The following is a 26,201-nucleotide window of genomic DNA, read 5'->3' as shown; positions in this document are numbered from 1 at the left end:
TACTTGGTAAAATGCTTTATTTGATAAAATTGCTGTAATATCAGAACAAAACCAAATAAAAAAGTCCTATCCATGATTATGTCTTGTTTGCAATATTTCATATGTATGTACCTTTGCTTCCACAAACATCACTCCCTCCACAACAACATCTCCATCTAGGCTCTTATACTACTCCATCACTGCAGCATTTGGATACCACAGTGATGGCATAGCATAAGAACTTGAAAAGGACTTCCAGGCTTAAGATACCTACATTCATTGGTTTAAATAAATACAGTGTCAAGTGACCATATATTTAAAACAGACATGGCAATAACTTCTGTATTACAGACATTTGGATCTTGCCACAATCCATTAGTAACATCACTCTGTAACAGTGGTCCCCAAACTGTGGGGCAAATGCTCAGGGGAGGGGGGAGGGCATGGTGGGGCCCAGGCCATCCCCCGCAGGGGTGGGGAGGGAGCACCACCCAAGCCTTCCACTCTCAGCTCTGCTCCAGCACACATCCCCAGCTTCGGCCTCCTTATCCCTGACCATGTCTCCTCTCCCACCTCCCCACCCTGAAGCCACAGCCAGAGGTTCAGCTTCCTCTTTACAGCATGCTCCTGTATCATCTACAACCAGGCTGAGGTTATATCACAAGGGGCCGCATGTGAAATGGCCATCCGTTTTCCAAGAACAGTTATCAAATTATGTTTAATCACTATTTCTCCTGGCCTAAAACCTACCCTCTAACACTGCTTGAGAAGTTTTCTTAAAAAACACACTTAAATGTTCCTTTCAAGTTTCTTTTTCAGGATATGGCAGCTAAGTTACATACAAATAGACGTCAGCGAAAAATGGCCCCAGGAAACATTAAGAAACCAGATTTCAAACATCAGGAAGTTTGGGAAAGTCCAGATCCTGAGATTTTGCCTGAGGTCCATCTATACTTGTTGGGCTCTTTAAAGTAACTCAAACCTGAGATGGATCAGGTCCTGGACAGCCGGAGAATCATGAGCTTATACACTCAATTTTGCGGCTCACTTTGTAAGAAAAGCATTCTCTCATGGAACTATTTCCCTTCCCAACATCCCCCCATGGACAATTCGCAGATCTCAGCGGGGGGGGGGGGGGAAATCTTCTGCCCTGTGAAACCTCAGTTGCATTTAAAAATAAATAAATAAAGGTAGAATCAGCTGGATAGGAAGCATACAGCATAGGAACTGACCCTCCTCAAAGAGCCAATTTAGATACAGCAGTGCAATCATTTGTGTATTTCCTTTTCCAAATTACTCAGGCGAGTCTCAAGTGGTCCAAACTGTAGAACAAAGGCAGGATTTAGGATGCATTGAGTTTTCTTGTCCAGTTAGAAAGGGGGAAGGGTTTCAGAATGGACAGAACTGATCAAAATAGGATGTCACCACGTGTTTTAAAAGAAAAAATGCTAAAGAAATGAGTATTTAAATGAAAAAACTGCAGTAACTGCAGTCAGTCAACTTCATTTCCAGTACTAGTATACTACAGTAACAGCATTCAGGGTTAGTGGCCTTTGCATCACAGGAGTAGAGTCCTAAAGGACATCCATGATCCCACAGACCAGTATTCTGGACAAATAGATAGCTTCTTCGGTTCTCTCCAGCATTATAGCCTTTTTGAAGCAAGCCTCAGCATGGACTTTCCCAGAACAAAATGTATTTGCCAACAGCCAACTCACTGGTGTCAGAAGGCTAATCCAGAACACATTTTAGCTTTCAGGGGAGAGAACCAAGGAAAGCTACGTCTGATATTCTGACAGACGGGGTGGCAGACCAGGTAGAAATAGTACAAGCGATATGAAGAAACGTGCAGACATATAAACCTAAAATTTAAAATATATTCAGTGCTCAGAAGTGTGCGTATAACAGCATGGGTAAGGCACGATGCCAGGTACAACATAGCTCAGCCAATGCACCTCCATTCTGACCTACAGCATGCCCTCTGCTATTCCAGCCACGGATCTCCCTCCCTACAGCTCTGCTAGTGAATCTCACATTGACCTACAGTAGCTCCAGGCTTTTCGTGCTCAAACACTGACAGGTGGATAAAGGGAGCATTTATACATACAAATACCTTATTTGCATTGATGATCTTCAGAGCCCTAGGTTTCACCAGCCTTTCACCTTTTGAGCAAACTTGTGATACCTTAGTGCACCTTCGTACACATGGAACTGAACAATAAAAAAGGGCATTCGAGAAGGAATGTCTATTCTTACTTACATAAGATCTAATTAAATAATTTCCCCTCTGATGTGTGCTACTAATATAGTATAAATTACACTTCAGATGACTGCCTTGGAAAACAAGTGGCAAAGACACTAATAAATACTTCATCTTCATACATGACAGCTGAACATGTCCTCATTCGCAGCACTAAGAAGAGCTTGTAGTAGATCTGGTTGGCATCTCTTCCTGTCTTCTGTAATTCTTCATAACACTGTATATGCCACTGACCAAGAACACCAGCGATATGGCTGCAAAGTAACTAGCGTAGATCATGAACTGCAGAATGGGAGAGAAAACTGGTAAGTTAAAGATTAGCAAATCCACTCCTCTCCATCTTTACATGAAAGGAAAAATATTCAGGGTTTTTTAAAAATAAGATTGGTGAATGAAGTGTGCTGCATCTAGTTCATCATCTGGATGTAATCACTACTTTCATTAGAACTGGTAAAAGACTCTAGACAAACGGAGTTTAGTCTCCAAGACTGCTTACCTAAAAGGGACCAATGCCGCAGTGTGCGCACAGAAAAACCTCTCACTGAACTGAACAGGAGCTTCACTTGCACAGGGCTACAGGAACAGGTCTATAATGAACAGTGGCAGCCCAGCTCTCTCATACACCTGTGCCTCAAACCCTGCCTCAATGGGGTAAGATAGGAGCTCAGCCTCCATCCTTGACTACTCAGAGAAAATTAACAAGGCAGCCAACTGGTGCTAAGTGTGGTTGTGGTTTTGTAACATGGACATAACTGTCAGTTAGCAACAGAACTGAAACACTCTTCTTCTTCTTCCCTCTCCACACACAAAGTCACAGAGCAGGCCACTGAACACTCTCTGAACAGCAACAACCTGGACTAGAATCACACACAGATGACAGGCAGGAGAGAGGCTCCACATCCTGATTCACATCCCTTCCTTCTTCCCCAGTTAGTGAAGATAAAGCAGTGATCTTACCTGTGTGAATATGTTTAGCCCAAGACCACTGGAGTCGACAACAATCAAGGTGAGCAAAGTCTGCAGAGCCAAGGCAATGAAAGTATTGATACCAAACACCAGGGCGTACCGCTCCATGCTTAGATTGGTAGCAATCTGGAACCTGAGCAGAAAAACAAAGGGAGAAATGTGAATACAGGAGGAAAAGCGAAGAAGGAACCTTTCAAGGTAAAACAACGTTTAGATAAGCAAGCTACGTAGTGTGAAAAGTTAACTCATAAACCAGACAAATATTTCCACAGCCATATCATTTGGCACTGTGATCTTACACATCTCACAAGCTAAGCTGGGTCAAACCTGGATAGCACTGGGGAAAATGTCACAGGGAAACCCAAACTGCTGCAGAAAACAGTTTCAGAAGTTCAGTAAGTTGCACTCTTTATCTGAGTCAGTACTGAAATACTCTCTCCTGGTACCTGCATGGCACTGTGCCGTTGGAAGGGGCCATCTTTCAGAAGAGATACAGAAGACCCACTAGCACGAGGTGTATGTACTCCACATTGGCCCAGCAACTAAAGCGTTAATACAGACACTGCCAACCACTGTTGACTGGCAGTCTCTCAGCAGCTGGGGGGATACAAGGGCTGGGAAGCAGGGGCTATCAGAAGAGCAAGCAGGCTGGAGAAAGGAGCTCCTGTCAGCAAACTTCTAAAGAGTTGCCCAGGGATGAAGGGACCAACCCCCTGTGAAACCTGAAAACAAAGAAGGTATTCAGATGCCTGGACACCAGAAAGAAGACCAACTGACCCGATGAGTGAGCTGGGCGCATGCCCTGCTTGGCCAATTTGTCCTACTGAGGAAAACTCCCTCCGCCAGTTTTGAGACAGACAGCTATAATCTTGTCAAGTTTTTTTTTGTATTATTTATTTTTTTATTAAAATACCTACGTTGCTATTGTGATGAGCAGCATGTAGACAATTCTGAAGATTACATATGAGGCGTAACACAGCCAGATGTTACGAACAGTGTCCATGACATATACAGCAGCAGCAATGAGGAGGGAGAACAGGGCCAATGCCACCTCACCCCAGGTAGCCCAAGATACTTTTATGTAACCCACAGCAAATACAGCAACAGCACCTGTAAGTAGAAAGGAAAACAAAATACAATTTGATAGTTGCTCAGACATTCAGCTTAAGTCTTCTGTGCATTAGATTAAGAGAAACCAATGTCTAAATATTGGAGATGTGTACGAGGGGAGCTCCACTACTGTGCACATTTAAAAAACAGAAATTGTAGGGCTGCAAAGAACCTACAAGGCCATCAAGTCCAAACCCTTGTCGGAGGCATCCCCGATATGTGTTTGTCTAATCAGATCCTAAAAACTTCCAGCGACGGGGATTCCACAACCTCCCTTGGAAGCCTGTTCCAGTGCTTAACTACCCTTAGAGTTAGAAAGTTTCTCCTAATATCTAACCTAAATCTCTCTTGCTGCAGACTAGGCCTTATTACTTCTTGTTCTATCTTCACTGGACTTGGAGAACAATTGATCACTGTCCTCTTTATAACAGCTCCTAATAGATTTGAGCCTGATAAGACTTTCCTCGAGACTAAACATGCCCAGTTTATTTAACCTTTACTCATAGAAGGTTTAGAAAACCCAGTCTATCATTTTTGTTGCTCTTCTCTTGACTCCTTCCAGTTTGTCCACATCTTTCCTGAAGTATGGCGCCTAGAACCAAATGCAGTATTTCAGCTGAGGCCTCCCCAGTGTCAAGTAGAGCAGGACAATTACTTCCCATGTCTTACATACAGCATTCTTGTTAAACACCACAGAATGTTAGATTTTTTTTGCAACTGTATCACATAGTTGACTCATATTCCATTTGTGATCCACTATCACCTCCAGGATCTTTTTGGCAGTAATCCTTAATTTTGTAGTTGTGCATTTGAGATTTTTCTTTCCTATGCTAAGTATTTGTCTTTACTGAATTTAATCTTGTTGATTTCAGACAAATTCCCCAATTTGTCAAGGTCATTTTGAATTTTAATCCTGTCCCCCAGAGTCCTAGCTATCTCTCTGTTTGCTGTCATCTGCAAATTTTATAAGGACACTCTCCACTCCATTAGCCAAGTCATTACTGAAAATATTGACGAGTACCAAAACACAGGAGTGGCCCCCATGGGATACCCTCTCAGTTTGGCAGTGAACCGTTGATAACTACTTGGAGCATGGTCCTTCAACCAGCTGTGCATCCACCCTACAATAATTTCACCCAGACCACATTTTCCCTAGTTTGCTTATGAAAACATCATGTGGGACTGTGTCAAAACCCTTATTAAAATCAAGAGAGAGTAGGATTCTCAACAGTACTCATCACTGGCCTAACTCATCTCTAGTTGAAGTCTACGGTAACCGCTCACTAGACTTCAATGGGAATAAAATCAAGGTAGTACCAAGTGTTTTTGAAAATCCCACCCTAGGTCTGCAAGAGAGCAACCTGGTGCCCCAGACTGTAGCTGTTTCACTCGTTCTCATACAATCTTCTGGTTCAGACCTGAGTGAGCTATTCTGACCCCATCATCAGGAGGTATTCTATTCTAGCAGTCAGGTTTGTTCTGTTACTGATTTAAATTTGGCCGAGCACTATGGAGGCAGGTGGTCTAATGGTTAAGGCAGAGAGGTGGGAATTAAACCTGCTGGGTTCTGTGCCTAGAACATGATGGTCTGTTCAGTGCCAAGTCTTTTATGATCTAGTCCTCAGTGGTGCTGAGCAACCCTTTCCCACTGAACCCCACACAAGTGCTCAGCTCATCTGGGGAAGGGAAGGAATACAAGGCCATTCATATTTATTGCCTCAGTTTCCCCAGCTATGCTTGGAGGGCAATACTGCATTAGGCTCCAAAGCTGTGTATCATTTAGTGCTCCTCTGAGTCAACACGTTAGAGCAGTATTAAAAGTATCCCCACAGCTATGACAAATAATGTCCAGTAGACTTCTCCTATTACACAAAAAAGTCTTTCACTTATGCCTTACTTGACCCTTTCAGTCAAGCAAGACCTTTGGCAACTGAGGTGACACAGCAGACTGCTTAGAGGCTCACAAGTTTCTTCCAACACTTCCAACTAAAAATGGTGGTAGCTCATTCTGCTTGAGCAATAAAGCCATATATCCTCAACTGTATTTAAACTGGCAGTCACGCTAACACCTAATAGTACATAGGGAGTCTGTCAAACACCTGGATAGTTTTGTTAAACATTCCAGAGCTGCAACTGCTTTGGGAGGATCCTGTAACACTGCACATCGCAGGTAGAAAGACCAGGTATTTCAACATTTCAACACCTACCTCTTGGATTACAAAATCAGCACAGTGCAGCTGGGTCACCCTTAGACATTTCACATGAAACTCACCCAATGAAAACCTGATTCAGTGTCATTCTCTTGCCTATACATGGTAGGAAGCACTTCAACAACAGACCTGTTTTGGCAATACTGAGTTTGAAGGACATAACATGCTGTTTCTATGGTTTGTTATACTGTTTAGATGCCTTGTGACATGTACCCTTTGAAACTAGAGTTAAGTAGGTAGCTTACCTAGTAGTGTAGAAACTGCCTCCACGCCACCATTATAGATCTCGAACCTCTGAGAAGGCAACACCATTTCCCACAAGCCTTGTGTGTAGTTTATTACCTGGAAGTAGCCACAAGTTGAGAATGCCCACCACACAGACCAGCAGAGCATAGGCCGGGAGGAATAGCACTGCAGGAAGTCCCGCCATAGCTCTCTGAGCACCTTTAAGATATCCACTTTCTCCTCCTGCACAGATTTAAAAAACAAAAAAATTCAGAACTCCACTTTTGAATGATTCACCTTACTCCACAAGTGCACTTACCACTGGCAGGAAGTACCAGAGCAATAGCCCTGGATACTCCACAACTCAGTCTGTCACAGAGCAGGCAATAAAGCATCCACACCAGGCTGTCCCAGCAACACGCTTTCCCACCCTAACCCTACACAGGTGAAGAAATAGTTCATTCTCCATGATCTATGTAAACCTTGGCCTCTGTGCTCTAAGGGCCAATTTATTGCTAGTGTGGTGGAGAAGAGATTGATTTCCCCACCCTATTCACTAGGAACTGGACAGAAGCAACCACCTTACTTCCCACAGGCCACAGAGCCACCAAATAACGGCTTCAAGTCATTGCCAACCTGACCTGGATCTGAGCCAGAGACCAAGTAGTAAGAGTTGGAGAGCAACCACGGAAGTTGCTTCCCACAAAATCAGTTTTCAGAGATTACAATTATTCAAATTAGTGGTCCTATTACACAGCTTCATACCCCATTTATCAAGAGATGCAATACAATTACATAGGTCAAAAGGCTCAGACTATTATAGATATATTGTCTGGAGGAGATCTGAAGAGTGATGGAGAGTCTATGAGCAAAGATAGAAGAAGGTTGTTTCAACAGACATAGGAGATGCAGAGCAGAAGTTTTGTGCAACCACAGTTGCTGGACTGTGTGAAGAAAAAGAAACCTAAGGTCTCTTCTCATGCAGCTCACCTAGAATGAGGTTGGGTAGAGAAGTTCCAGAGGACAGATTTTTTTTAAGTGTTTGCCTTGGGTGGGGAGAACAGAAATTAATTATCCATCAGAGAGGCTGGTTACTTCAGTATCTAATATGGAATTATATTCCCTACTGCTTTATGTGAACAGCACTAGAGAAAATTAAAACTGGTTTGCTTTGTAATAGAGATGCTAGATTTCAGACTCCTTTGGTTCAGTAGATCTAGCAACTCCTCATGCCAAATGAAAACAACAGTATGCAGGAGTTGTATAGTGTAATTTGTATTGTACCAAGACACTGCAGGGTTCTTCCCAAAACCATTAAGGGTCATATAAGCACCATTAGGATTTCTCCGTCCCAAACCCCCTGCAATGAACATCAGCAGCCCCTTATGCACGGAATGCCCTTCCTGAACTAGTTTGTGAAGCTCCTGCCTTGTCCTTCAAATCAGTCCTCAAAACCCAGTTCTACTGTGATGCCTATTAGCAACTGGAGGCTTTATATGCAAGTTACATTTATAAAAAACAAATGTTGAGAATGTTAAGATTGAGAAGTTAAGCCCCTGTAAGTTAGGAAATTCCATATTTATGGTGGTCTGTTCAATCTTAATTTTGCTCCCCATTTACACCCATTCTGTACACTGAATGAAGCAGGGGTCCTGTGGGGGAAAAAGCAGTATATGATCATGCAATTAGACATCATAATGTGTCGATACAAGAGGGCCAAATTAAGGTTACCCAGGCAATTGTAAAACTGGCATTTCCCTACTTTCGACTGCTGGACTCTGCAACCTAAATAATATTATTTTGATTTGAGTTTTTTGTTTAAAAAGATAACCAAGTTCTACTGTGGACAGCCCTCCTACCTGAATCATGCTATTACGAATGTGAACGAGACTAGGTGTGGGAGGGGGATGTTAGCTTTCTGACCCCAAAAATACCTCACCGATGCCAGCTTAATATTTACTGTATAAGGAGAGAGTAGCTGCTTAGTAACGACCAGCTTCTCTCACTTTTCAGGAATGACTAGGCCAGGATTCTCAGACCCACATGAATCAGAGCCCCTGAAGACAAGAGATTTACAGACTACCAGGCCTTCCAGCCACTCTCTTGAGCCTCCAATACTACAGAGTGAATGGCAACTGGCATGCTTGGTTTCACTCAGTCAATAATAGGACAGTAAATAAACACCGGTCATCCAAGGATCACAGAGCATTTACAAGTGGACATTATGGTTAGGTTAAGTGACTTGCCCATGGTTCAATTCATGGCGAGGGCCCTACTAAATTCAAGGCTGTGTAAAATGTGTCACAAACCATGATATCAGATCCCCATCGTGAATTGTAGCTGTTGTAGGGGAGAAGGAGGGGCAGGGCTCTTACTGTGCATCAGGGTCCTGCTGATAGCCCCAGCGGGGCTGAGCAGCGACGACACTTCCTCTTCCTTTGCATGACTGTTCTCAGGGGGAGATCAGACCCACCACTGGACATCTCCCAAAGCTGCACTCTGCCACGCTCTGAAGGCAGCAGCCATGGAGCTTCCTCCAGCTGGGGGAGGCTCCTGGAGGTGGGTCTGATTTCCTCCGTGCTGCTAGGAGAGCCCCAGCCGGGCTGAGGAGCAACGGAACTTCGGGGGGGTGGGGCGGAGGGGGGAAGAGAACGGGGAACTGCAGTGAATGAGAGCAGCAGGGGCAATGCCTGTGGACAGGAGCAGTGTGCAGGGCCACCTGCCCCTCCCCACACCAGGAGCTGCTGCCAGACATGCCAGCTGCTTCCAGGAGCAGTGCAGGGCCAGGGCAGGCAGGCAGCCTGCCTTAGTCCCACCACGCCACCACTTGGGAGCTGCCTCAGATAAGCAGTGCACGTGGGAGTGTGCACCCCAAACCCTTCCTGCACCCCACACCCTCTCCTACATCCCTAACCTCTGCCCCAGCCCCCTCCCAGAGCCCACACCTTGCACCTCAAGCCTCTGCCTGAGCCCCCTTGCAGAGCCAGCACCCCATATCCCCACCTGCACTCCAATCTCCTGCCCCAGCCCTGAGAGCTCTCCTACACCCAAACTCCCCCCAGAGCCTGCATCCTAACCCCCTCCTGCACCCCCAATCTCAGCCCAGAGCCCCTCCCACACTCTGAACCCGTCGGCCCCAGCCCAGAGCCTGCACACCCTCCAACCCGTCCCAGCCCAGTGAAAGTGAGGGAGGGTAGGGGAGAGTGAGCAACAGAGGGGGGATGGAGTGAGTGGGATGGGGCTTCAGAGAAGGGGGAGGTCAAAGGTGTCTGAGTGTGTGTAATTACTGTTATTTCTCCATTTTCTTTAAGGTAGATCCTGGGTTGCACTTAAATTCAAAAAGTGATCTTGTGCTTAAAAAGGTTGGAGACCACTGCTCTAGTAGCTATCAGACACTCCCTATGGAATGATTTCTTGGTGCTCAGCCAGTTGCAGCGAGTTCAGTAATTGTCTAGATCCTTGTTCTCTGCATGGGTGCAAACAAATGTAATTTTCTAATGACAAAACACAACCAGTTTGAGGACATATCAGCACAAAACAGTGGATGCTGTTTCTATTCTTGCTCTGAGCAGAGGATTTCAGGTAGAGCATGGATTTAGGCATAGGAAAGTTAGGGAACAGATTTGCTACGTAGGAAGCAGCCACTGATTTTTCAGGTCCAAAGTGGCAGGTGTTGGATGTTTCAGAAGGCAGAATCCCCTACACATTTTTTTAATTGTACAATGCTGCACATGGAGATATAAAATTCTTCCCTAAACCCTGCAGCCATCAGTTTATGCTCCTGAGATTCAACTGCCATTATCCTAACATGCAAAACTATTATAGAGCAATGTTATTCAGCTCTACTTTGGTTTTAAAAAGTTTTAATAATGGAGCCCGAGTATCTGGTGTAATTTAACTTCCTAGATGACTGTAGTGATCTCAGAGAGCATTCCCTTTATTTTAGATTCTCCATCAAGGCCTCCTTGTTCTTGTATTACAGGCCTTTTTTTTTTTAAAAACTGGTATTTTTTCAGTAAATCCCTCAAAAGGCACAGAATGACATGTTTTTATTACTGAGTGTTTTCAGCATATTGAGTATGCTGCAATGGAAGACAAGATCTTTGCCTCAGGTAGCTCACACTTGACTGCCTCAACATCTCTTTTCCTCCCAAGTAGAAGAAATCTGAAGGCATTTACAGCTAGACGAAATGGTCAGTGAAACTGACAAGGAAAGTGCTATCCTATTGCTGATGCAACTGTGGACAAATAGTCCAGATACCGGTGGAACTGACTGAACAAATCCCCAGGCTGAAGGTCAGAAAGGAGGAAGGCTTTTGATCAAGATCACTTGTTCAACAGTCCATTACATATATTTGAGTGATCCAGGAGCTCTCCCACCCCATCCCACTAAAAGCAGTAAAATAAAAGAAAGACTTCCCTTAATCTATGCTCAGTGGTTCCTCCAGTTCTCTCAGTAAAGGGGCCTTGCAAAACTATTAGATTGGGTAAGATTAATTCCCTGGAATGTTAACAGGCTTAATTCTCAGACGTAGCCTACGAAAGGATAAACTCTTCTGGTTAAAATGAAGCCCAACATTGTTGCCCTCCTTCCACTCATTGCTAGGGATACTATCTGAAGAGAAACCTGGTTGGGGAGACTGACACATTATATAGCCACACTGGCTCTAGCTCTGCTGAAATTCTCATGCAGGATTTTATTTTACCTTGCAACACCCTTTTGCAGGGACTTCTCATGTCTCAGGTTTCCAGCATGCGCAAGAGCAATACAGACCAAGTTCTTGTGTGTGCTTGTACTACTGTGAATCTTGCCCCAACCTTAACGTCACTGACTCTCCATTCACTTCAGGATCCAGCTAGAGTGATTTATTTGTATTAAAACACTCCATGGACTTACTCTAACCCATCTTATGGGCCTGGTCTCTCCATACTCCCCTCAAATTCAGCATCAGCCTCTGCCTGATCAAAGTTGTGACCAAATGCACCCGTGTATTTACACCCTAGTGCAGGGGTCTCAAACTCAAATGACCACGAGGGCCACATGAGGACTAGTGCATCGACCCGAGGGACACATCACTGACACACACCCCTCGCTGCCTCTGGCGCCGCCCCCACTCCACCCCTTCCATTAGGCCCTGCCTCTTCCCACCCCTTCCCTGCCCCATTCCAACCCCTTCCCCGAAGTCCCCAACCCAACACTGCCTCAGGGGGTGCAGAAAGGGTGCAGGGTGCGGCAGGGGCTCAGGGCAGGGAATTGATGTGTGGGGTGCAAGAGGGTGAGGGGTGCAGCACGGGGTCGGGGTGCAGCAGGTGGCTCAGGGCAGGAAGTGCAGGAGGGGTGCAGGACGTGGCAGGGGGCTCAGGGCAGGGAGTTGGTGTATGGGGTGCAAGAGGATGAGGGGTGTGGCACGAGGTGCAGGGTGCAGCAGGTGGCTCAGGACAGGGAGTGCAGGAGCGCACGGTGTGGCAGAGGGCTCAGGGCAGGGAGTTGGGGTGCAGGAGGGGTGTGGGGTGCAAGTTCCAGCCCGGTGCCACTTACCTAGAGTGGTTCTGGGGTGGCAGCAGCGTGCACCAGGGCCAGGGCAGGCTCTCTGCCTGCCTGCCTGCCCCAGCCCCAAGCCGCTCCGTTCCAGGAAGCGGCTGGAACTGTGTCCCTGCAGCCCCTGTGGGAGGGGCTCAGAGTTCCGTGCGTCCGCTGCTCTTGCCGCTCCTCCAGGTACCTCCCATGAAGCTCCTATTGGCTAGGAATAGGGAACCGCAGCCAATGGGAGCTGTGGGGCGCAGTGCCTGGAAGGAGACTATGCAGGAGCCCTCTGCCCGTGCCCGTGCCCCCTCCAGCCCGAAGGCGCGTGCTGCCAGCTGCTTCAGAGAGCTGCACAGGGCTCACAACGCCACAGGGGGCAATCCCCTAGGTAGGCAGAGGGGCGGGGGGGGAGCACAGGGAGCTTGGCGGGCCACATGCAAGAGCCCCGCAGGCCTTACGCAGCCCGCGTGTTTGAGACCCCTGTCCTAGTGTAATCATTTTTGTACAAAATATGCTTTTTGAGGTATCACAAGAAAACTAAAAAAACCTCACTGATCAATAATATCATGGTAAAGTGTACACAGCAACATTACACGTAAAGTTACAAATTCCCCCGTATGATGTTGGTAGCATGTTATCAAATCCATGCAGCTGTGACTAGAAAGCAGTGGTCATCAGGTCTGTCCCAAACAAAGGAATGTGTTTACCTCCATTTACATATATATTGAGATGGTGCAAAGCTGCATTTCAGGAAACACAAGAGAGAAGAAAAAGGATGGGAACACCTTCACCCCCCAGACTCCACATATCTGCATTTACTGTTTGAATGAACTTTCCTTTGAAGGCTAATCCTCAGAAGAATCTACTTCAAAGGGGGACTGGACTATAAAAGTGAAGGGCAAATACACACTTGGATCTCTCTCTCTCTTTCTTTCTTTTTCACCTAAGACAACAAAGGAACAAGCCTTTGGACTTTTGGGAGGGGTTTTTACATTGAGCCAAGTCTAGCATGTTTAGTTTCAGTTAAAGAATAGAAAGTTTCTTTACATACAAAGTGATTTTGAGTACAAATATAAGGCATTAAAGTCAGAAATGGTTACAAGACAAATGAAGATAAAATGCTTTTTGGGAACTAAGACTTATCTAATATGATTGTTTAAACTGAATTGTTTGGTAACTCCAAGTAGCAAACTGTTGTGCACTGACCCCTCACTTGGGCAACAGACCCATAATATCTGGAGAGTCCAGGAGAGCGCTGGGCAGTGAAGAACATAATTTTAGGGAAAATTTGGGACTGGTAGCGTGTTGGGGTCAACCTGCAAGTAATAATGAAGGCTGAGGGAAGCAAGAGTGTGACTGCAATGTTCCTGACAGGCTTCTGAGGCAGAATTGCTGGACCAGGGTTGTGACTGTACACGGACACTCAGGGTGTGATCTGCATGCTGGCAGGCTGACTGTGAGCGACCCAAGACTGAAGAGCAAGCGGTGACACATCCCTTCATTGGTTTGGATTGCCCCTCGGAATGCGATACAAATATCACCACTAACAGTGCAAGAGCTTTCTCCTCTGTGGCTCCTAACACCTCTTCATCAAGCTGACTCTCCATCTCATATCAAGTCCCTCCTGAAGGACCTCTTTATCAATGAGTCCTTTGTCACTTACTGATCTTATACCTGTACCACGGTGTATACACACAAGCATTTGCTGTGATTTATTGTCACTCATTATAGAGAATTTCAGCCGAGTTATTACAAAAGGCACTCTAAGATACTTCCGGGATCAAAAAATAGGACTAAGTTTGTTGTAGTTCAGTTACAGCAACTACATATGCCAAATGGTAATAAGTTAATTATATAACTGTGCAACCAGACAAATTTAAAATACTCCCACAGGCTTGTGTCAGAACTTAGTGCACCCAACCCTAAATTCTTGTACTGACTCAGTATCTTCCTGGCCAGATTAAATGATTAGCAAATTCACCTGCAATGAAACTCTATAGTTCCTCAGTTTTTCCCCCCTCACTCAAGCTATTGAGGTGGCAGCTGCAAGCAGCATATTGTGATGCCATGGGGTGCATTAACTGCACTTTTCAAAGTTCGGGTCCTGAGTCAGTACTGGATCGTGGCATGTAAGGCACTGGGTCACCTTGCTCAGCACCCTGGGATGTTAGTGGTGCTGCTCAGGTAAGGCAGGCTAGTGCCTACCTGCTCTGACACCGCCCAGGAGCCGGGCCTGCTGATGGCTTTTTCCGGGGCACAGCACGGTCCGTGGTGCCAAGACAGGCGAAAAGCCTGCCTTAGCAACCCCACTGTGCCGCTGACTGGGAGCTGCCGGAGATAAGTCCGCACCTCGATCCCCTGCCCCGAGCCCCCCCACAAACCCGGGACCGCTTTGTGCACCCCAAACCCCTCACCCCCTGCCCCACCTCAGAGCCCGCATCCCCAGCCCAGAGCCCTGACCCCCTCTCACACTCCAACCCCCTTCCCCAGCCCAGAGCCCTCTCCCACATCCTGTACCCCTCATTCCTGGCCCCACCCTACAGCACTCACCCCTGCACCCGAACCCTCTACCCCAGCCCTGAGCCCCTCCCACACCCCTTCTTCCCAGGCATCAACAATTTTCTTCAATTGGGTCCTCAGAAAAAAAAGTTTGAAAACCACTGCACTACAATACTGTGTGATCAAAAGGAAGCCAGGAAAGCACTTTCCTGTGCCACACATAGGTGAGGAGGTAGAAAGGGATACCTTTTACTGTCAGGTAATTGAGAGACACAGTTCGCTACATATACAAGGTTGCCATATAGTGACAGGGAAATGGAAGACAACAGGATGGCTTACCTGTGTCTCTGCAGAATGCTCTTCTACATTTAAGGAAACCTTCAATTCAATATCTTCCCACCCAGGGACCCTTTTCAAGGCAGGATCATCTTGGATGACAGCTCCATTTTTACAATCTAGAACTTTCATCTCCCTACTGACCTGGCTTCTCAAGACGTGGTGAAAGAAAAGACTTTTCTGTGGCATTGGCAGAAACCAAGCTGTGGCAAAAGCCACAGACACAGAGGTCAGGGAGAGGACATTCAAGCTGAACAGAGACCAACTGGCAACCGATACCAGAACCTGTCCACAGATGGAACCCACAGTGTAACCCACCAGCGTGGCACTTCGACAGTAGCTGGTGACTTTCTGGTACAAGTTCAAATCCACAATGCTATAGATGTAGGAATAATAGGCAATCTCTGTAGCAGTCACCAATCCATAGAAGAACTCGAGGAACTGAATAGCTAGCAATCCTTGGGCGTAGAGCAGCATGAACCATGTCACTATAAGGCTCAGTCCCTGGAGAAGGATTACAGGTTTATACCTGAGATAGTCTGTTGCAAGGAATACAGGAAACAGCAACACCAAATAAGAATAGGTCCATACTGGATAAATTTCATTGAAAACCTGTAAGAAGAAAAGCAAGCCATTAACCAACCACCTGGGAAAGTAAACTCTGTGTATTTGAAAGTTCAAAGAAAAAAAGATTCCTAAACACACATTTAAGAAACAGCAGGTAAAACCATTTCCCAGCAATGCCAACAAATGATCTCTACAATATACTGAACAAAATGCAACATCTCTCCCTTCTACCTCTAGTTAGTGCTGTATAGGGAGCTAGAGGTAACAGTGGAATTGAGTTTGGTTACTTAGAATAAAAATCTTAAATGTATACATGTCCTTCCAGTAGTTTTTATCCACTAGTGAAATGCAACACCTGTTTATTAGAACATCAGACTACTATGTAGATGCTTAAGTACTTGCATAAGGCTTTCCAGGTGTAGATCACAGAGTACTTTACAGAAATGGGTAAGTTACTTAATAATATATTTATAAATCATTATACATTTTACATCCAAGGAAACCAACTTGTCCAAAGTCACACAACAGATCAGTGGCAGAACCAGAACCCAGGAGGTCAGGATGCCAGACTACAATCTAGTATCCTAGCCATTAATTAAGCTAAGGGCAAGTTTAGGTCTGAACCTGCAACTAGTACATTTGTTCATTCCTCCAATGAAGAGGAACATTATTCTTATTAATGTTATTAACCAAAAAGTGATCATGCTTTACTGCTCATTTGTTAGTGAAGAGATAGCAGTAGCTGTTGCTTCTCTACTCTGCTTCTCTTACTGCTTTGCCATGTCATCAACTGACATTTACTTTAAATCAGTAACAAATTCACTACTAGTTATAGTGGTCAGTATCTACATGAAACAGTTGACATACAATTTTTTTTTTTAAATACAGATTCTGGATCAGTGCATCAGTTAAAAAGCCTGCCCTGAAGTTAGCCTTTAGAAAATTCCTTTTAAGATTATTTGCATGGGTTTTTCTGGTTCCCTGGCGGGAATATCTTTATAAACACCAACACAGGGGAAATTGACTATACACCAAGTGCTGTCAAACACTCAAACTATATTGTGTTATACATTATGACATTCTCCTAAGCAAACCAGGGAAATGTGGTCTAGATGAAATTACTATAAGGTGCATGCATAACTGGTTAAAAGACTGCACTAAAAGAATAGTTATCAATGGTTCACAGTACAACTGGGCAGGATTTATCTAGTGGAGTCCCACAAGAGGCTCTGTGGGGGCCATTACTGTTCAACACTTTAATTAATGACTTAGTTAATGGAGTGGAGTGTATCCTTATAAAATTTGCAGATGACACCAAGCCAGGAAGGGTTGCAAACACTTTGGAGCCCAGGTTCAGAATTCAAAACAACTTTGACAAATTACAGCAGTGGTCCCCAATCTTTTTCGTCTGGCGGATGCCAGACAACAAGCCACGGAGGACCGTGGCGGCGGATGAGCATCCGCCAAAATGCTGCCAAGCAGCAATGTCAATAGGCGTCGCCGCCGAAATGCTGCCGAGAAGCAATGTCATCCAGAGGCATTGCCATCAAAATGCTGCTGACGCCTCTGGACGACGCTGCTTCTCAGCAGCATTTCAGCAGATGCTCGTCCACCGGCCAGTACGCGGGTGCACTTAGACGTCCCGGTGGACGCCATGGCGCCTGTGGGCACCATGTTGGGGATTCCTGAATTAGAGAATTTGTCTGAAATCAACAAGATGAAATTCAGTGAAGACATGCACTACACTTTGGAAGGAAAAATTAGTTACACAAACACAAAATGGGGAATAAATAATTAAGCAGTAGAACTGGAGGAAAAGATCTGGGGGATATAGCAATAGCAGATCACAAACAAGGGTCACTGACCTTAAATAAATTACCACAGATTTGTGGAATCCCTGTCACTGGAGGTCTTTAAGAACAGGTTAAACAGGGATGGACTAGGAATACTTGTTCCTGCCCCAGCCTAGGGCAGGGGCAGCTAATAGGCAGACCATATGCCAAATTCAGATCACCAGATGCTTTTGAACAGACCGCTAAATCTTATTTATCTATCATCATCATTTTTGTATTATTTTCTCTAGAGTCTGGACCTCGACTATATTTTGACCAAGAAATTTGGACCTTGACAAAAAATTACCACCTCTGGGAATGGACTACTAGATTCCCTCTCTAGGTTTCTTCCTGCCCTACATTGCAATAATTCCCTGTAAATATTTACAGCAATCTTAAGTTTAATTTAGAATTATAGTGCATACATTTTCAGACAGAAGTGTGACTTATGTGACAGTGTCCCTTTAAACTGTTAATTTTTAGGCCATGGACATTAGGATTTTGGGAGAGCAGGTCCTCCCATGAAGATTTTCTTTCCAATAACAGCTACTCTCAATTTGTACTCTGGCACTTCCAATGGTGGGGGTGGACCAAGGTTAGATAAAACCAAAATCCACCAGGAGTACAGGCATTTCCTACAAATCAGTGACAGTTATCTCACTGCTTATAAAACCCACCTGGGGCAGGCGGGGGAGAGAAAGACCTAGCCATACTCTCTCCAGCTTTGAGTTGAGGCATGTTAGGAGGGTAACATAGGACAAGCTTATGCTACTAACCCCTGCCATCCCCATCCTGCAGAACAACGATACATTGAATGTATACAATGCTCTTAACAGGATGATATGAAGCATTTTACAAAAGCTATTACCCCAATTTACAGAAAGGGAAGGGGAGGCATAAAGTTAAGTGATTTTCCCAAGTTCATAGAAAGATTCAGTGGCAGAGCTGAAGTCCTGACTCTTGCTGCCCCAAGCGAATACGTAGGCACCACTGCCTCCCTGAAGCCTAGCTCAAAAAAAAATTAACAAGGAGTCACATTGCAGCAGAGGGTGCAACAGCCAAGCTCCACCGGGGTGATTCCATTTTGTCTCCCTACAACCCCCCGCCATCAGACAGTCACCGCCTGAGCTGCTGTGCACGGCTGCCCGCCCTCACTCACTCCCCCCGGGGGATACTCTGCCGGCGCTGGGGGGAGGGGGGTGCAGATGCAGTTCAGGGAGATCTGCGTGAATCCGGAGTTTGGAGGATCCCCGCGTGAATCCGGAGTTTGGAGGATCCCCGCGTGGGGCGCAGAGACGCACAAACACCCGCCCCCCCCCCCCGGCGGGCCGGTACCTGGGTCTCGGTGAGGTTCTTGTCCGGCCCCAGCAGGTAGCGGGTGAGGAAGGGCTCGGAGGGCCGCAGGCTGGCGAAGAAGCCGTACAGGCAGAGCAGCGCGGTGGGCAGCACCCAGCGGCGGCCCCGGGGAGCCCGCGCTTCCATCCGCGGGGGGCGGCTCAGCCCGGGGGACTCGCGCACAGAGAAACCGCCATCCGCCCGCGCGTGCCGCCAAAGGCCCCTCCAGCCCAGCGCCATTGGCCGGGGGCGGGCGGGCTTGCAAGGGGCCTCCCCCTTGCACAAGCCAATGACAGCGGGCAGAATGCTGTGACGTTAAAGAGGCGGGGGAGGGGCGGTCGAGCGCGTGCTGGAGGTGGGGGCTGGGGAGGGTCGTTCAGGAGTCAGGCCCTGAGGAAACGAGCCTGGTTTGAAAGGCCTGTGATCGTGAACATCATAAATGTTCTTCATTTGTCCTCTGTGGTCTGAGCCTCGAGGTCATATTTTGCAGGTTTTTTCCTTGCTGCTTTTAAATGTCCGGAGCTGAACTTGTCACAGTCAGATGAGAAGAGGGTCACATATTTCCAATAAAGTCACAGGAGTTGGTAATGTTGCATACCCTTCATCTGACACATCACCCCATGACGTGCAGCCCATGCACGTCACCAACAGCAGCCTGTAACATAGCCTGTATACACCAGCCTGCACTATATGACCCACACCGCCAGGCACTGGCCTGTAACATAAACTGCAGCACGTCTTGTGCCTACTGTAGAGTGGCCGTTCACATGTTCCCTGAATACCAGACATTCCAGCACTTTTGGTAACAGCATGGGCCCACCTCTGCCTGCATGATGCTCCCCTCCCCCCACCAGCATGACCTTGTAATAGTAATCCTCCAGGATTGTCCTGGAGTCTCCAGGAATTAAAGATTAATCTTTAATTAAAGAATGTCATGTGATGAAACCTCCAAGAATACATCCAACCAAAATTGGCAACCCTACCTTGTATGCACAGTGCATGCAAGGTCATGCTGCATGGGGGATGCCATTTCCAAGAGCATGCCTCTGTTGCCGACACAAAGTGCCAGAGGCAAGCAACAGCAGGGTTCATTGCCCAGAGTGCATAGCGCCAATGAACACACCAGGGTGGAGAAGCAAAACACAAGTTTATTTGAGCTCAAATAAGGTGCAAGGGAGAATACAATCTCAAATCCTGCACACCGCACGCAGGCGGGGCACTATTATTTATACCCCCCCTTTTGCATTTTTTTTTTTTTTTTTTTTGCTATTTATTGTGTGGGCTGCTTTTTTATGCACATGGCTTTGGCCATTACATTTGCTTTTTGTTTATTTTATTTAGTATTAGCAGTATTTAGTATTAAACGGCTCTGCTAACTACAGTTTTATTGTTTAGCAGTTAGCTTATAACACAGGTGGTTACAGTTAGCACATAGTACAGAAAGTTACAGTTAGCATTTTAGTACAAAAGGTTACAAAAGTTTAGTGAGGCTAACACAAAGGCTTTTAACATGGAGGTACTTAGGTTTACATAGGCCTTAAGCAAGGAGATTTTTACCTAGTGACACCAACAACTTTTTTTTTTTTGAGAACACTTAATAAACTTTTGGCTGAGTTTTTTTATATTTAGAGGATAACATGTTATTAAGTATAATGATGTTAGGGTTTTTTATGAGGGGGTATATAGGGGTTTTTGGAGAACAAGAGGTACAAATTTTATGGATAAATGCTTTACAGCAAGTAAGCAAAAGAGGAGTAACAACACACAATACCACACCAGTGAGCAGGAGGCGAATTAGCCCTGTTCCCACCCATTCAAGATTGCGCAGCCAACTAAAGACGGTATTAAATAGGGAGGGAGCCTGTTTCAGGGCCTTTTACTGGTTAAAAGCCTGCTCGGCGGATAAAATGTGCTTATTGATGTTTTTTGCATTTTTTGGGACATATGTATAGCATTTTTTTTTTAATAAGGGCACATACTTCACCCTGTGATGCCAGAACATAATTTAGAGCTTGTAGGGCCAGCAGTTGGAGCTGATAAAGCTTAGAGCTAATGCTTTTTTTTATGGCCAGGGTGTTATTGGCAAACTGAGTGAGGAACACAGAGAGCCTTTGATAAAGTTGGGCTAGTTGTCCCACCCCATATGATGGAAGGAATATTATTTTAAAGCTATTTTTTTGACTGATAGGCTTGATGGTGGCATATAGGGACCGTTGATACCTGGGGCAACCTGAGGGGGCCTGGGCTAAGACACAGAGGGGAGGAGCAAGATAGCCTAAATAATAACTTTTATATCAGCCATGAGGAAGCCATTTATAGGCACTATTACCACAGACTCAGAATGATTTATTATAGCTAACCTTTTTATTGTTACTTTTTTGGTTTTGTAGGGTGGCATTTGTGGAGAGAGAGAAGGTTGCACTGCCGGTCTGTTGACCCGTGGCATTTTCTAGAGGGACAGTGAAATTTATACCAGACCAATATAGAACCTACACATACTATTTTTTGCAAACCAGGTATGGTTACTTGTACTGGTTTGCTGAAAGCATATGAGACCAGCGGGTGGAGAGCGCAAATGAATAGGCTGAGGCTTAAGAGTGCTATTGTAATGAGGAGTTCAAGAGCCATTGTGTAAACCATAAGGGGCCTCTTTGGTACAATTAAATTGTAAACCTTCATTGTTAGAGGTGCGGTTTTTGGTTACCATCCACCTTTGACAGAAGTTAGACCAATTTTAGGGAATGACTTTTTAGGGTAACCCAGCAGCGTGATGTGGGATTTGGGCACAAATCCAGTGGTTGGAGAAATTAAACTCTGGGCAAAAGCAATTTTTAGGGCTTCAAAGGTGTTAACAGTAAAATTCTTAGAAGGGTTGGGACCCCAACCGACGTGCAGTTGGGCTATTCCGACAGGGAGGAACATGGCCCAAAGGAGCCACAGAGGGTGTCATAACCTATTCCCAGATTTGGACCTTAGCATCCAAAATATGGGGGTTAGCATGAAAACCTCCAAGCTTAGTTACCAGCTTGGACCTGGTAAAGCTGCCACCACCCAAAAAATTAGAGTGTTTTGGGGCACTCTGGTCCCCCCAAAAACCTTCCCTGGGGACCCCAAGACCCAAATCCCTTGAGTCTCACAACAAAGGGAAATAAACCTTTTCCCTTCCCCCCTCCAGGTGTTCCTGGAGAGATACACAGAAGCAATCTCCGTGAATCTAAACAGAGGGATTCCACCGTCTCTATTTCCAGTCCTGGAAACAGAAGTACTTCCCTCTTCACCCAGAGGGTAGGCAAAGTCAGGCTAGTAAATCTAACACACACAGATTTCCCCCTGACTTCTTCCTCCCACCAATTCCCTGGTGAGCACAGACTCAATTCCCTGGAGTTTCCCACTAAAGAAAAACTCCAACAGGTCTTAAAAAGAAAGCTTTATATAAAAAGAAAGAAAAAGTACATAAAAATGGTCTCTCTGTATTGAGGTGACAAATACAGGGTCAATTGCTTAAAAGAAATATGAATAAACAGCCTTATTCAAAAAGAATACAATTCAAAACACTCCAGCAACTACACACATGTAAATACAAAAAAACATATAAATCCCTATCTGATCTTTTGTACTTACAACTGGGAAACAGGAGATTAGAAAGGCAGGAAACAGAAAAATCACTTCTCATAGCCGAGAGAGTACAGGCAGAAAACCAGAACAAAAGACTCACACACAACTTCCCTCCACCCAGATTTGAAAAAGTCTTGTTTCCTGATTGGTCCTCTGGTCCTCTGGTTTCAGGTTACTTCTTTCCAGGTGAAAGAGACATTAACCCTTAGCTATCTGTTTATGACAGAGGTCCTAAAATCCTAGGTTGCCAAAACCCAAAGAATAAGAAGGACAACCAGAAGACATATGAGAAACAAAAGGACCCATACCGCTAGGCAGGGCCATTCTTGGGGGAACAGACACAGCCAGTTTTCAGGGTACTCTCGGGGAAGGAAATTAGGGCGCCCAAAGGGGAAACACTGCATTTAACACTTAACGCTGATGAGGGTGGAAATAATATTGGGGCTCTTTACGGACCTGTACCAAGTAGGACCAAGTTTTACAGAAAGAAAGGAGGGTGATAAGAACCCGTGAACTCTTTGGTTGGGGCCCCCGTGTACAAGGACGTGCACTACCCACTGATGTTGAAGGGGGCAGTAGTATGGCCAACTAATATGGGGGTGTGAGACCCTACAGGAGGGCTTCCACCCATATAGGGTCTAAGAGACTGAAGAGGGTTGGGTTTGGCCCTTATGTTGTTTACACAACAGTTTTAGTCCAAGATTAATATAATTGGGATCACTGGCAGGCTGAACAGTTCACTGGTCCGTTGACGATGGAGCGGGTACTTTCTTTAGACGGGAGTGATGAATCCAGGTCTTGTGCCCCTCAACCTTGGCCACCGTGTGCGAAACCAGCAGGACTGTGTATGGTCCCTTCCACCTTTTCTGCAGGGGTTCTTCCTTTCTGGTACGCACGAGCAAGGAGTTGCCTGGCTGCAAGGAGTGGACAGGAGCATCCAGTGGGGAAGGCTGTAGATTTTTGGTATACCTGTGAAGAGAAGAGAGAACAGCAGACAAAGAGCACATGTACTGTGATAAAAACCCACACCCTATTTCCCATTCTCCTGCCAGAACCAGTGTACCACTTATAGGCCATGCCCTTCCAAATACAATTTTGAAGGGACTAAGTCCTAATTTACCCTTAGGGAGAACCCGGATACGAAGCAAGGCAAGGGGCAAAGCATCAGGCCATTGTAGAGAAGCCTTTTGGCAGATTTTTGAAAGGTGTTTCTTAAGGGTTTGATTTGTATGCTCCACCACACTACTGGCTTGCAGTCGCCATGGGGTGTGGAGCTTTCAAGGAATCTGCAGGGCCTCCGCTATATGTTGAATGATTTTTGATGTGAAGTGCGTTCCGTTGTCTGATTTCATTCACTGGGGGAGCCCAAAGCGAGGGATGATTTTTTTGACAAATTTAAGGGCTACTGTTTTTGCTGTGCAGTTACGGCACGGGGAAGGCTTCGGGCCATTCACTGAACCGGTCCACCAAGACTAGGAGGTATTTAAACCCCCTTGGGTCTGGGGAAGCTCAGTGAAGTTTATTTGCCACACTAGTCCTGGGCCTGGGGTGGGTTCCAGAGTGGCTGGTGGTACTGAAGATCCTGGTCAAGGATTGTTTTTTTGGCAGACTAAGCATTCGGCCTGCACCTGGGATGCCAGTGGTAGAAGTCTGGGGGTTAGGAAATATTTATTTATTAGGAGGGTAAGGGCCTCCCTGCCAGCGTGAGTAGTTTGATGTAATTTTTGCAGCACCGGTTGGATTAGGCTTTTTGGCAGGAGGATTTTTTCCTCTGTGGAATGGAGCCATCCCTCCTTTTCCTGGAGACCGAGCTTGTTAGCCAGCTGCTTTTTCTCACAGCAGTACCGAGGAGTCGCAAGCTCCCCTACTGAAGGAATGAGGGCATGCATATGGGTGTTTTTAGTTGTCGGTAGGTTCAGGGTGGCGGCACGCTTGGCTTTCCTGTCCGCTCGAGCGTTGCCCCTGCATTACTGCTATTTTCATGGGGAGCTGTACAGCTTCTAGGAGCCGGAGAATTTGGGACCCGTGCTTGACCGGAGAGCCTTGAGCTATTAGCATTCCCCTCTGCTTCCACAGATCTGCATGAGCGTGTAGCGCTTTAAACGCATATTTGGAATCAGTAAAAATGTTAACTCTTTTTTCTTTTGACAGTTTAAGCGCACGAGTTAAAGCTATTAATTCAGCCAGCTGGGCTGATGTCCCGGCAGGCAGACTTTCTGCTTTCACTGTTTAGTGGAGAGTTACAACAGCATAACCCACTCTCCTTTGTCCATTAATAACAGTACTGCTTTTATTAGTATACCATTTATAATTTGCATTTGGAAGTGGCTGATTTTTTAAGTCTGGGCGACTGGAGTATTGGGCATCTATAACATTTAAACAGGTGTGTTCCTGTTTCAGGCAACAGGGTGGCTGGGTTAAGGGAAGGGCAGGGCTGCAGGGTAACTTCGGGGTTTTCTAGAAGTTTAGCTTGGTACCGAGCTACCCGAGCCTGGGTGAGCCAAAGACCACCCTTGGCATCCAGCAAAGCCCGAACCATATGGGGAGTGTACACTTGTACAACCCCGCCCCCCCAGTGTTAGCTTTTTAGCTTCCTCTAATACCAGAGCAATCGCCGCAACCGCCCTTAAACATGCTGGCCATCCCTTTGCAACTTGATCTAGTTGTTTGGAAAAGTAGGCTACGGGACGTTTTTAGGTGCCTAATAGCTGGGTAAGCACTTTCAGAGCTACTACTTTTTGCTCATGTACATACAATTGAAATGGCTTTGAAAGGTCCGGTAAACCCAGGGCTGGGGCTTCCATTAATTTTTTTTTTTAAATTTTAAATGCCCTGTTATCTTCTGGTGACCAGTGAAAAGGGTCGTAATTTGTTTCCTTGACACATTCATATAATGGTTTAGCCCACAATCCAAACTTTGGGATTCATATTTTCCAGAAGCCCACCATTCCCAAAAATGCCCTGAGCCGTTTACAATTGCTTGGGATATGAACTTGGCATATAGCTTTTTATTTGAAAGCTGGCACTCCCTCTGCCTTATGTGGAACCCCAGGTACTACACTTCTGGAAGGGCAATTTGAGCCTCATTTCGTGCTACTTTGTATCCTTGGAGTTCAACAAAGCTCAAGAGGCTTGCGGTGGCTTTAAGGCAAGGGATCAGACCCACAGCTGCAATTAGTAAGTCATTTACATATTGCAGAAGGAGGACCTTGTCCGCATTATTCCATTCCTCCAAGTCCCTAGCCAGGGCCTGGCCAAAAAGGGTGGGGGAGTTTTTAAATCCCTGGGCCAACACAGTCCAGCAAAGCTGCTTTTTAACCCTTCTTTGGTCCTTCCACTTGAAGGAGAAAAATCTCCTGAGATGGTGTATTAACCGGAATTGTGAAGAAAGTGTCCTTTAAATCCAAACCTGAAAAATGGGTATACTGCCCCCCACTGAGGCCAACAAGGTATATGGGTTTGGGATGAGGGGGTGCAAAGTTTTAACCCATTTATTAACCGCCCTAAGGTCCTTTACCAGCCGGTACGTGCCATCAGGCTTTTGCACAGGCAAGATAGGAGTGTTCCAAGCTGACTGACATTCTCGAAGTACACTGTATTGTAGGAATCAGTTTATAGTTTTCTGTAACCCCTCTCTGGCTTTCCTCTTGATTGGGTACTGTTTGATTTGCACTGGGCCTTTTGCTGGCAAGAGCTGAATTTTAACAGGGGTTTGGTGTGTGGCTTTTCCCGGGATCCCTGAT

At 45.8% G+C, this 26,201-nt stretch overlaps 1 protein-coding gene across 2 annotated transcripts; it reads right to left on the bottom strand.

Annotated features, from left to right (window-relative positions):
• Nucleotides 1-19,071, bottom strand: SLC19A2 (solute carrier family 19 member 2). 2 transcript variants are annotated; one of them, XM_050959106.1, is made up of 6 exons: nucleotides 18,844-19,071; nucleotides 15,113-15,721; nucleotides 6,771-6,993; nucleotides 4,123-4,315; nucleotides 3,197-3,338; nucleotides 1-2,521 (listed from the first exon to the last, which is right to left on the bottom strand). In XM_050959106.1, exons 1-6 carry the CDS (start codon nucleotides 18,988-18,990, stop codon nucleotides 2,393-2,395), a joined length of 1,443 nt encoding a protein of 480 aa, XP_050815063.1. In that variant the 5' UTR covers nucleotides 18,991-19,071; the 3' UTR covers nucleotides 1-2,392. The 2 variants fall into 2 exon arrangements, with proteins under 2 accessions (XP_050815063.1, XP_050815072.1); XM_050959115.1 differs by having other exon boundaries at nucleotides 15,254-15,721.
• Nucleotides 19,072-26,201: the final 7,130 nt, after the last annotated feature.

The sequence above is a fragment of the Gopherus flavomarginatus genome, chromosome 1 (assembly GCF_025201925.1).
Source record: "Gopherus flavomarginatus isolate rGopFla2 chromosome 1, rGopFla2.mat.asm, whole genome shotgun sequence".
Classification (NCBI taxonomy): domain Eukaryota; kingdom Metazoa; phylum Chordata; order Testudines; family Testudinidae; genus Gopherus; species Gopherus flavomarginatus.
The sequence above is the reverse complement of the archived record's forward strand: the minus strand, read 5'-3'. Positions and strand labels throughout refer to the sequence as shown.